Genomic DNA, 13,476 nt, shown 5'->3' with positions numbered 1-13,476 from the left:
GTTTTTTCTGAAGAAGATGCGGAGCCCGTTAGTGTGCATGTGCAATTATCTCAAGATCAAAGTTCAATGCCTTCAACACAATTTGATGAAGGCTTGCTTAAAGAAATTGTTAATGTAAGTTTTCTGTCTTTGAATACCATTAGTTTTTTATTTGCTTAAGAGACTTTTTTATTTTTATGGTTATTGATTCAGAGATTATCGGAGAAGTTCAAAAAGGATTTGCAGGCATAAAGTGTTAGAATACATCAAAAAATAACTTTATCAGAAAAAAGGATTCAAAATGACATCAAGGTAACACGTGTTTAATTTTTGAGCTTCTAAATTTAAATTCAGGACTAGATGTCCTTAATTTCTGTGCTTGTAACTCTAAGTTCAGGATTAAGTATCCTTAATTTTTGAACTTATAATTCTAAGGTTAGGACTACTTGTCCTTAATTTTTGAGCATGTAACTCTAAGTTCAGGACAACCTGTCCTTAACTTTTGAACTTGTAAATCTAAGTTCAGGACTACATGTCCTTATTTTTTGAACTTGTAAGTCTGAGTTCAGGACTACCTGTCCTTAATTTCTGTGCTTGTAACTCTAAGTTAAGTACTAAGTGTCCTTAATTTTTGAAGTTGTAACTCTAAGGTTAGGACTGCCTGTCCTTAAATTTTGAGCTTGTACCTCTAAGTTTAGGACTACATGTTCTTAATTTTTGAACTTGTAACTCTAAGTTCAGGACTACATGTCCTTATTTTTTGAACTTGAAACTCTAAGTTGAGGACTACATGTCCTTAATTTCTGTGCTTGTAACTCTAAGTTAAGGACTAAGAGTCCTTAATTTTTGAAGTTGTAACTCTAAGGTTAGGACTGCCTCTCCTTATTTTTTGAGCTTGTAACTCTAAGTTTAGGACTACATGTCCTTAATTTTTGAACTTGTAACTCTAAGTTCAGGACTACATGTCTTTATTTTTTGAACTTGTAACTCTAAGTTGAGGACTACCTGTCCTTAATTTCTGTGCTTGATGTTGTTGACTGGTGAATTTCTTCCTTGTTTCAACTGGCTGAGATTTTTGGTTTAAGGTCTGTTGAGTTAAGTTGATTTCTCTGTATGTATTGAAGCTAAAAATTTGGTATTCAAATTGATATGCCGAAGTTGATTTGTAGTCTTTAGAAACCTTGATCGACAACTGAATTCTAACTAGTGAAGCTCGATAACTGGTTTTCCATTGCTGTCTTGCTACTGAGATTTTTGTGTGTGGATTTGAGAGTCAGAAATTCTACCCCAATTCTGCCAGGAATATCTGATTGTTTTGATTGTAAATTTGTACCCAGTTTACTCTCAATAAGGCCGCATTCTGGCATGATTTGCTAATTTTCCCCTTCTTAATTATTGTAGTTTTGGTTGCATAGCAAATTAAAAGAAAGGAAGATGTAGTGGAACATCAAGATGATGAAATTTCAAAAGAGAGAAGTGGAGGACAATCTCAAGACATAGAAAATACCCAAGGAACAAGCATAAGTGAGATTGTTTGCAGATATGTAGAAGGAACATGTGATATCTCTACACCTCTCTCTCTTAGAGACAATTTTGGAAGTCAAAATAATGCTAGTCAAGATAATGATTTAACTGGCATGATCTTGACAGTTGCAAAATGTCACGACCCAAAATCCAACTAGTCGTGATGGCACCTAACTCAACCCGCTAGGTAAGCCAATTAACAACTATCCAATTCCAATAATGTTAATAAGACAATTATTCAAAAGAAATTATATGAAACTAATACATTTCCCCAAAAACTGGTAGTACAAATCATGAGCTTCTAAGAATAGAATTTACAAAGTTGATATGAAGTAAATACATCTTCTGTTTGAAAAGTACATAAACAGAGTTTTTATAAATCTAAGGCTACCATGAACAAGAGGCAGCTACAATAGTAACGCAGGTACATCTTCAAATCTGGCAACCATCGAGCACAACAACAACAACAGCCAATATTTGCACGCAATGTGCAGAAGTGTAGTATTAGTACAACCGACCCTATGTACTGAGTAAATAACAAATCTAACCTTAGGTTGAAAGCAGCGACGAGCTGGATCATAGGTCGGGTCCAACACCAATAACCAATAGCAGTTCATAACAACGTAGGGCACATAAATAAGAAAGTAACTCAGCGATAAAAATGCTCAGCTTCTTCACAGTTTTCCGAAAATAGTTCCACTTTTCAAGAATATCAGTGAAAACTTAAATCCTTTACCGCAATCATCGTAAAATATGAGATAATTTGAAAACCATAAATTTTTCCAAAAAAAATCCTTTCTACATAAATTAGATGTTTCGTTTTCTTTCCAGATAGCAAGTATGAAATACCTCTCTATGCCCACATATCAATGTGTGTAAAAATTCATGAATGACGTGATACCGTACAACATGAGAAAAAATGCATCTTTATACCTGTATGTCATGTGTGCATGCCAATGCCATGTATCTCAGAGATGAATCATATACTCACACTCTCAGAGTACTCAATCTCACTGTCTCACACTTTCCACTCATCATGCTCAACCACTTGGTACGGTATATGGCCCATACAGCCCAGGGAAATCCATCCCAGAACATATACAACATTGACTATAAGTCACCCAGTACCGAGGAAAAAGGGCAATCCAACCCTGTGGAGAAATCCATCTCCAGGTATCAAGTACTTCAGACAAATCCATGTCCAGGGAAATCCATCCCTCAATAATATCATCCGCGCTCACTGGGGGTGTGTACAGACTCCGGAGGGGCTCCTACAGCCCAAACGCTATCATAAGCCAGATCCAGGCATAAATCAATATAGCATGCTGCGGCGTGCAGCCCGATCCAATAACGGTCACTCATAATCAGGCTCTCGGCTTCACTCAGTCATCAATCTCTCCAGTCTCACTCACAGGTTTGCAATGTCATGAAACTAGCCCGACAACAATAATATGATGTATCAATAAATAACAACTCATACTAAGATATGATATGAATGCATGAATATGACTGAGTACGAAATATCAATGAAATCAGTGAGATGACATCAAGAAACGACCACTATGGGTCCCAACAGTATCGGCATAAAGTCTAAACATGATATCTAGCATGATTGACAGCTCAATTACTTTATCACAGGGTGAAAACACGGATATCAACAAAACTAGGGCCACTATACAGTGCCATGGAAATAATGGAGTCCCAATACACATGGTGCACGCCCACACGCCCGTCACCTAGCATGTGCGTCACCTCAATACCAATCACATAACACGTATTACGGGGTTTCATACCCTCAACACTAAGTTTAGAAGAGTTACTTACCTCGAACAAGCCAATTCCAACATCGAGCAAGCCAAGCGATGCTCCAAAATGCCATCCCGCACGTTTCGACCTTCGAACGGCTCGAAACTAACCAAAAATAACTCAAGTAAATCAAACAATGCTAAAGGAATCAATCCCGATCGAAAAAATCAAATCTTGAATCAAAAGCACAAAACCGGCCAAAAGCCCAACCCGAGCCCGCCCATCGAAACCTGACAAAATTTACAAAATTCTAACAACTCATTCAATTACGAGTCCAACCATACTAGTTTCACTCAAATTCGACTCTATTTCGATGTTCAAAACTCAAAAAATAATATTATGAAACTTTAGGCCAAAACCCTCAATTTCCTCTAAAAATTCACAATCCAATTACCAAAAACGAAGGTAGATTCGTGATATAAGATCAAAAATGAGTAGAGAACACTTACCCCAATCCTTGTGAGGAAATTTGGTTCAAAAATTGCCTCAATCGGAGTCCCACATCTCAAAATATGAAAAAAGAACCAAAACCTCGATTTTTATAACTCTGCCCAACTATTCCGCATTTGCGATCAAATTATCGCATTTGCGACCACCGCTTCTGCTGTAATTCCTCGCTTCTGCGAAACAGCCTCACTCAGCAAAACCACGCACCTGCGGTCCTTAAGCCGCTTCTGCGATTGCGCTTTAGCGCACTTGAATCGCATCTGCGGTTGCGCAGGTGCGTCCAAGCACCCGCACTTGCTATCCTCATGCCCAGCTCCCTTTCTCGCTTCTTTGATGGCACTGCCACTTTTGCGGCTCCACACCTGCGCTATACACTCCGCAGGTGCGGTCATACTATAACCAAAAAATCTTCAACAATGCAACATGGAATGAAAATGATCTAAACCTCGTCCAAAACTCACCCGAGGCACTCAGGACCCCGTCCAAATGTACCAACAAGTCCTATAACCTAACATGGACCTACTCGAGGCCTCAAAACACATATAGCAACATCAAAATGATGAATCACACCTCAATTCAAAATAATTGAACTTTGAAACTTCAACTTCCACAACCGATGCCGAAACCTATCAAATCACGTCCGATAGACCTCAAATTTTGCACACAAGTCACATTTGACATTACAAACCTGCTCCAACTTCCGGAATCGAAATCCGACCCCGATATTAAAAAGTCCACTCCCGCTCAAACTTTCAAAAATTCCAACTTTCGCCATTTCAAGCCAAATTCCACTACGAACCTCTGAATCACAATCCGGACGCGCTTCTAAGTCCAAAATCACCCAACGGAGCTAACAGAATCATCAAAACTCCTTTCCGGGTTCAAATTCACAAAAAGTCAAACTTGATCAACTCCCCCAATTTAAAGCTTCAACAATGAAATCCATTCTTCCTATTCGATTGCGAATAACCTGAAAATCAAAATTAACGATTCATATAAGTCATAATGCATCATACGGAGCTACTCATGCCCGTAAACTATCAATCAAAGTGCAAATGCTCAAAACGACCAGTTGGGTCGTTACACAAAAGGTTAGACAGAGTTTTTTTCATCTTATACATGTTAGTTTTAGTCAAAGATTAGTAACAAGTACTAATTGTGTTAGCTCTTGTAAATATTTGCAGAATCTTGGGAACTTGCAAGCAAAAAACATGGAGAACAGTTGCAAGATAAAGAAAATGTAATGGGTGGAACAAGCATAAGCAATATCTTAACTCCATTATCTGTTAAAGAAATACAAGAAGACAGGGTAGCTAACACAAGTATTAAGTTTATTTCTTCAGGTAAAATTCCAAAAGTTAAGGACATTTTGGAGAATTGTGTCCTTAATATTAGATTCATACTTCAAATTGTCAGGACATTTCAAAAATTATGTCCTAATTTTTTGTTTCTTCATTTGACAATTTGCCCTAGAATTGAGGACTTGCAGCAAACTAATGTATATGTAGTGTTACTTGCAGAGCAAAATAAAAATGCAGTCATTAACCAATATACTAGGAAAAGAAAGAGAGATAGTATTGGTTTTGATGGTTCATCATTTGCTATTCTTACTCCTACTCCTCCGACTACACAAATGAGCATTGATGAGGGTTTGTCTATAGATGTTGAAAGAAATATTGAAGAAGAGCTTGGTCCAGGGAAAAGGAATAAGAAGCTTAGTTGGCAATTGAAATCTCCTTTTGAACAGATAAACAAAAGAGGAACATCGATGTCGCACAATGAAAATACTACCGAGTATACAGGCTGGATAAAATCAAAATATACTCGTACATGTATTTTTCATTATGCCAAAGATGATGAAAAGTTATTGAAGAAATTCATTGGGTGGTTGGGCAAGGAGAAAAGGAAAGGTCGCAAAAAAGTGTAAGTCTCTAAATGTATTCATTATTTCTTAATTGCTTATATTTGTGTCTTGAACTTCTAATTTTAAATTCAAGACTAAGTGTCCTAAATTTTTGAGCTTCCAACTCAAAGTTCAGGACTAAGTGTCCTTAACTTTATGAACTTCCAACTCTAACTTCAGGACCAAGTGTCCTTAATTTTTAAACTTCCACTCTAAGTTTAGGACCAAGTGTCCTTAACTTATGAGCTTGTTACTCTAAGTTCAGGACTAACTGTCGTTAATTTATGAGCTTCCGACTCTAAGTCCAGGACTACCTGTCCTTAGTTTTTGAACTTCCAACTCTAACTTCAAGACCAAGTGTCCTTAATTTTTGAATTTCCACTCTATGTTCAGGACCAAGTGTCCTTAACTAATGAGCTTGTTACTCTAAGTTCAAGACTAACTGCCCTTAATTTATGAGCTTGTAAGTCTAAGTTAAGGACTACCTGTCCTTAATTTTTGAACTTCTAACTCTAACTTCAGGACTAAGTGTCCTTAATTGAGAACTAACTTCTAAGCTTTCTAACTTTGATATTATTTCAAATTTTTAGGGGACAAATTGATATATATGCTGAGGATAATGGTATGAGAAAGAATCCATATAAATTGTACAATCAAAAAATCAGTAGCAAAATGTTCTTCCTTGAGCTTTCAGATAGTAGCTATGTACTTGATGATAAGGTTTGATAATTTACAAGGCATTTCTTTTCTTTCTTCTTAATTTATTATTTTTTAATTATTTATGACTGGTGGATTTGTTTTTCTTTTTTTTACCTTTTTACGAAGCATATTGACATTGACTTGTATTATTTGAGAAAGAAGGAATGCTATCACCCTTGCGCCCATTCATTTCGTTGCACAACTACAAATATAGTTTTTGATAACTATATTCTACAAAGGTATGAGGATTTCAATGAAGATGCTTCAGATGAGGTTTGGTGTGGTGATAATCAATTGGTTCTCACATCATATGTGTGGGGTGACAATCGTAGATGTGGAATTGCTTGGACAGAGGTTGATAAAATCTTTTTTCCATGTCGGCTACCTTCAGCAGATAATGATGATGTGACGCATTTTCTTTTGGGGGTATTGGACTTGAATGAAAAAAAGATTGATGTGTACGATTCCATATATAGTGAACCATATGAGGGTGTATTGAAACACATTGAAATGTATGCGCGCATGATCCCCCACTTGCTAAAGTTCTCACAGTTTGAGAAAAATCTTAAGTCTTTTGGAAATGCATTCAATAAATTTGACATTCAGTGGCAAAGATCACCGAAACAAACTGGATCGTAAGTGTTGTCATTTACTATATAATTTATATGTACTTTAGATTTATTTATTAAAGATATTATTTAATTGACTCCCTATGCTAACGTTCTTTTTAGTACTGATTGTGGTGCATTCCTAATTAAGTATGTCGAGTTGTTGATGATGGAAAAGGATGTGGAGAAATTCCAACTTGAGGACATATCAAACTTCAGAAAAGAACTTGCAGCAAATCTTTGGGCACATGGAGAGTGGAAAAAAAATTTTGGTTATGAAATACCACCAGAAAAATTCGGCGACGACTATGATAGTAAAAATGAAACTTCTTGCCCGAAGGAGCTGTAGTGTAGTAGTATAGAAAGTCAGCTGTAGTGGAATTGCTAGTAGTATATTTCTGAAATGTCCTGTAAATTGTTCATAAGCCACTTTATTTTGTTTGTATAGCATAAGTTTTTGAATTTTTAATTGCTGAAACTGGTCAATGTGTCCCAGTTGAGTAGCTACTGCCTACTCAATTGTCCCAGTTCAGAAGTTCTGCCCAATTTTAATGAAATCTGCAGCTTCATAATTGACAATTTCATTAGTCCAATTTGGTTCTTTCTCTTAACTACTGGTCTGTCCATTTTTGCACAGTTTTAAACTGCAATGTTTGATTAAATTTTCCAAAAGTTTTTCAGATTCCGTCCAGTTATTGTTGATTTACACAGTCTTGCAAATCTGTAAAGCTATTGCAAAATATTCCTATATGTTTACAAGGTAGAATAGACAAAGTAACACACATTGATTGTTCTAGAACTTCAGGACATAATGTTCATAAATGTCCTGATTTGTTGAAGGATGAAAATAATATTCAGGACATATTTTTCTGAAATATCCTGAACTTCTAGAAATCTAGACACTAAACTGAGATTTCCAGAAGTTAAGGACATTTTAGAAATTTATGTTCTTAATATTAGATTCATACTTCAAACTTTCAGGACGTTTTAAAAAATTATATCCTGAAGTTTACGTGTACCAATCTCATTTTATTTCAGAAAATGCTTGCAAAAAAAAAAGTACACCACGAGACTACTAGCCAGGGGGCTACGACTAATGTTGCTCAGGAGGAGGTCACTCCGGCCCAGGGAGTTGCAACGGGCTCAGTGCCCAATGCTTCAGACATGGATGTCAGGGGAGCTATCCAGTTGCTCACCCAAATTGTTGCTACTCAGGCTCAAAGGCAGGGGACAAGTGTTGTTGATGAAACGGGTAGTTCCAGGTCCAGGGAATTCCTCAACATGAAACCTCCAGTCTTCACAGGGTCCAAAAAGGATGAGGATTCGCAAAACTTCATTGATGATGTTCAAAAGATTTCGAGTGATGCATGCTATAGACACTGAGGCATCAAAGCTTGCTGTGTACCAGCTGAAGGATGTTGCTAACACTTGGTATGAAACATGGGAATAGTCCCGAGGGGAGGGTACGACTCCTGCAACTTGGAAGGAGTTTGCAAATGCGTTTCTTGAGCATTTTCTACCCATTGAGATCTTTGAAGCTAAGGCTTTAGAGTTTGAGAGACTCAAATAGAATGATATGAGTGTGAATGAGTACTACCTCAAGTATGTCTCTCTGGACAAGTATGCTCCAGAAATGGTACGTGATATGAGGGCCAGAGTTAGGCCGTTTGTGTTGGGGCATTCCGATGACTTGTTTGCTGATGCTAATATAGCTGCTCAAAACAATGACATAACCATTACTAAAATGGTAGCCTTTGTTCAACGAAACGACAACAGGTTGAAGGAAGAAGTGCGGCTACAGAGAGAGAGGGATAGGGAATTTAGCAAGAGAGCTAAGTCTGCAGGAAATTTCAGCCAAGGGGGATCTCAAGGAGGTGGTAATCGTCAGTTCTTTAGGAAACCAAAATCAGGACCTACTCCATCTTTAGCTAGTGCACCAGTTCAGAGGTCCAAGTTTAACAAGAAAAACTAGAATTTCAGAGCAGTAGGCTCACAGTCACAGACTAGTATGGGATAAAGAGGCCTTGAGTACCCTACTTGCAACACGTGTGGTAAGAAGCATCTAGGGGTGTGTCATTTAGGCACAAATGGTTGCTTTGGGTGCAGTCAGCAGGGCCACTTCTTGAGGTATTATCCATCAGCAGGACATAATAATAGAGGCAATGTAGCTCAGTCCACTAACTGAGCAGCCCCTCAGAACTATCAGGCCCAACAAAGGCATGGTGCAGCAAAGTCTGGTAATGCAGGTGGTGGTCGAAACCGCTTGTATGCACTAACAAGCCGTCAGGATACAGAGGCTCATGGAGATATTGTCACTGGTATGCTAACAGTCTTCACTTTTGATGTTTATGCTCTTATGGATCCAGGATCCACCTTATCTTATGTAACCCCATATATTGCTAAGAAATTTGGGATAGAACTAGAAAAGTTGTGTGAACCTTTTGAAGTGTCCACTCCAGTTGGAGAATCAGTTATAGCTAGACGTATCTATAGGGGGTGTCCAGTCAAAGTGTATCATCCCCTTACTGTAGCAGACTTAGTAGAGTTGGAGATGGTAGATTTGGACGTAATCATGGGCATGGATTGGTTAGAGTCCTGTTACGCCACAGTGGGTTGTAGAACCAAAATAGTAAGTTTCGAATTTCCTGATGAACCAGTCTTAGAATGGAAGGGTGATGCAGTAGCACCTAGGGGTAGGTTTATTTCCTACCTTAAAGACAGAAAGATGATTTCCAAAGGGTATATCTATCATCTAGTTCGATTAAGGGATGTAGATGCTCAAATTCCCACTCTCCAATCAGTACCAATTGTAAATGAGTTCCCAGAAGTGTTTCCCGAAGACCTTCCCGGAGTCCCTCCCGATAGAGAGATTGACTTTAGAATTGATCTACTCCCCGGCACTAAGCCGATATCTATTCCACCTTATAGGATGGCTCCAGCAGAGTTGAAAGAGCTAAAAGTCCAATTGAAAGATCTTCTAGGTAAGGGATTTATAAGGCCAAGTGTCTCACCTTGGGGCACTCCGGTCCTGTTTGTCTGGAAGAAGGATGGGTCTTTGCGCATGTGCATTGATCGTCAGTTGAATAAAGTTACCATCAAGAATAAGTACCCTCTTCCTTGAATAGATGATTTATTCGATCAACTTCAGGGTGCCCAGTTTTATTCCAAGATTGACCTCAGATTGGGGTACCATCAGTTGAAGGTTAAGGAAGGTGATGTTCCTAAAACAACTTTCAGGACTCGTTATGGGATTTTTGATTTTTTGGTAATGTCGTTTGGTTTAACGAATGCACCAGTGGTTTTCATGGACCTTATGAATAGGGTCTTCAAGCCTTATCTTGATTTGTTCGTTATTGTGTTTATTGACGACAACTTGATTTATTCCCGTAGCGAGATGGACCATGTAGAACATCACAGAATTGTGTTGCAGACACTACAGGATCACAAGATATATGAGAAATTTTCTAAGTGTGAATTTTGGTTGAAATCAATAGCATTTTTGGGCCATGTCATCTCAGGCGAAGGCGTGAAGGTGGACATTCAGAAAATAGAGGCAGTGAAGAATTGGCCTAGACCCACCTTAGTGTCTGATATAAGAATTTTGTTGGGTCTAGCAGGCTATTACAGGCGTTTCGTAGAGGGATTTTCATCTATCTCGTCCCCTTTGACTAGATTGACTCAGAAGAAGGTCAAGTTTCAGTGGTCGGATGCTTGCGAGAAAAGTTTTGATGAGTTAAAGAAGAGGTTAACTTCAGCTCCAGTCTTGACACTATCGGAAGGAACCGAAAGGTTTGTTGTTTATTGTGATGCTTTAAGGGTTAGTCTTGAGTGTGTTAATGTAGCATGGTAAAGTCATAGCATACGCATCGAGACAGCACAAGGCTCACGAGAAAAATTATCCTACTCATGATCTTGAGTTAGCAGCTGTGGTATTTGCGCTTATGATTAGGTGCCATTATTTGTATGGAGTGCATGCTGATATTTTCACAGATCACAAGAGTCTGCAGTACATCTTCAAGCAAAGAGAATTAAATCTTCGTCAGAGAAGGTGGATCAAATTACTCAAGGATTATGATATTGATATCCTCTATCATCCGGGGAAAGCAAATGTTGTAGATGATGCTCTTAGTTGGCATTCTATGGGAAGCTTAGCTCATGTTGATGCAGAAAAGAGAACTATGACGAAGGAAGTCCACCAATTAGCAAGTCTAGGAGTTCGACTTTTGGACTCCGAAGATGGTGGCGTTGTTCTTCAGAACAGGGCTGAATCCTCCTTAGTAGCCGAAGTAAAGGAAAAATAGTTCAATGATCCCTACTTATTGCAGCTGAAGGAGGGGATTCACAAACACAAGACTACAACTTTTGAATAAGGGGGAGATGATGGTACTTTGAGATACAGAGGCAGACTATGCGTTCCAGAAATAGATGGGCTTAAAGAGCGGATTGTGTCAGAAGCCCACAATTCCAGGTATTCTATTCACCCAGGTTCCACAAAGATGTATCATGATCTTAAGGAGATCTATTGGTGGAACGATATGAAACAGAACGTAGCAGATTTTGTGGCTAAGTGTCCAAATTGTCAACAGGTGAAAGACGAACACCAGAAGCCTGGTGGTTTGGCTCAGAGTATAGAAATCCCCATTTGGAAATGGGAGATGATAAACATGGACTTCATAACAGGCTTACCTTGCTCGTTCCGGAAGCATGATTCGATTTGGGTGATTGTAGAACGACTTACCAAGTCAGCTCACTTCTTGCCAGTGAAGTCTACTGATTCATTAGAGGATTATGCCAAGTTGTATATCCAGGAAATTATCCGATTGCATGGGACTCCTTTGTCCATCATCTCAGATCGTGGTGCTTAGTTCACAACGAACTTTTGGAAATCCTTTCAGAAAGGATTGGGCACAAGGGTGAACCTCAGCACAACTTTTCATCCTCAGACAAATGGCCAAGAAGAGTGCACTATTCAGACTCTTGAGGATATGTTGAGGGCGTGTGTTATGCTTTTTAAAGGTAATTGGGATGATCATCTGCCCCTAATTGAGTTTGCTTATTATAACAACTACCACTCTAGTATCAATATGGCACCGTATGAAGCTCTGTATGGGCAAAGGTGTAGATCACCAATTGGTTGGTTCAAAGTTGGCAAATCAGAGTTGTTAGGACCCAATTTGGTCTATCAGGCTATGAATAAAGTTAACATGATACAAGAGCATTTGAAGACAGCTCAGAGTTGCCAAAAGTCCTATTCAGATGTAAGACATAGAGACTTAGAGTTCCAAGTTGATGATTGGGTGTTTCTGAAAGTTTCACCTCTGAAAGGCGTTATGTGATTTGGGAAGAAGGGGAAGATCAGTCCCCGCTATATTGGGCCATATAGAATCCTGCGAAGGATCGGGCATGTGGCTTATGAGTTAGAATTGCCACAAGAATTAGTTGTTGTACACCTTGTGTTTCATGTGTCTATGTTGAAGAAATTCATGGGAGACCCTTCTCTTGTGGTTCCTACGAAGATTATAGGGGTTAAAGATAGCCTGACTTACGAAGAAATTCCAGTGGCTATTCTTGATCGCCAAGTCCGTAAGCTCAGAACTAAGGAAATTGCTTCAGTGAAAGTGCTTTGGAGGAATCAAAAGGTTGAAGAGGCTACGTGGGAAGCCGAAGAGGACATGAAGTCCAGATATCCCCATCTCTTTGAAGAACAAACAAAAAAATGTAGAAGGTAATTAACCCTTTCTATTTAGAACTTATATTATAATCTCCATGTCTTTCAGTATTTAGTCAGCTCAGTATTCAATCAATTCAGTAGTCACTCAGTTCAGTATTTGCATGTCTCCGTCAGACCCGTTTAAGGTCCAGAGTTAGTCATAGTTACAGCCATGACAATCATTCGAGGACGAATGATCCCAAGGGGGAGATAATGTAACACTCCGTAAATCTGAATTAGTTGTAAATGCATTAAATGAGAATTAATGTGAAGTCATATCGGAATGAGTATGGGTGAAAACCGTTGTTTTGGAATCAAGACCGATAGTGAGGTGCATAAAATTCGATAGAATCGACTAAGTTTATGGGAGGTACGTCTTATAGCCTTAGTCAGTGCAAGGCCATGAAAACTCACGGCCATAGATAGTGCAAGGCCATAAAAACTCAGTGCCCCAGACAGTGTAAGGCACTGTCCAGTGTATCAACCTCAGCGCACCCAGGGCATCAACCACAACGCCCCAGACAGTGCAAGGCACTGTCGTTTTGGCGCCTCTGATGGCGTCTTGCACAGTTATTTTGGTGCCCCTGACGATTCCTTATGCCGGCGAGGTTTACCCGAGCTATTTTTATTTTCCTCCTCAATTTTGGGATGTGTTCACTTATTTAAAACCCTTACCTCATTCCCCCACACCCAAAACTCGAAAACCTACTCTAGAAAGGGAAGCTCTCAAGAACCTAACTTTCCCAAGGTCCCTCCATCATCCAAGGTAAGTTCTAACGATGATTTTAAGTTAATTTCAA

General features: G+C 38.9%; 1 protein-coding gene across 1 annotated transcript; it reads left to right on the top strand.

The window, feature by feature from the left end:
- The first annotated feature begins 9,053 nt into the window (after positions 1-9,053).
- On the top strand, positions 9,054-10,087 carry LOC138899858 (uncharacterized). Its single transcript, XM_070186555.1, has 2 exons — positions 9,054-9,071; positions 9,173-10,087. The coding sequence occupies exons 1-2, from the start codon at positions 9,054-9,056 to the stop codon at positions 10,085-10,087; spliced, it is 933 nt and encodes a 310-aa protein (XP_070042656.1).
- Positions 10,088-13,476: the final 3,389 nt, after the last annotated feature.

The sequence above is a fragment of the Nicotiana tomentosiformis genome, chromosome 10 (genome assembly GCF_000390325.3).
Source record: "Nicotiana tomentosiformis chromosome 10, ASM39032v3, whole genome shotgun sequence".
Classification (NCBI taxonomy): Eukaryota; Viridiplantae; Streptophyta; class Magnoliopsida; order Solanales; family Solanaceae; genus Nicotiana; species Nicotiana tomentosiformis.
Note: the sequence above shows the minus strand (reverse complement) of the source record. Positions and strands in the feature narration are given on the sequence as shown.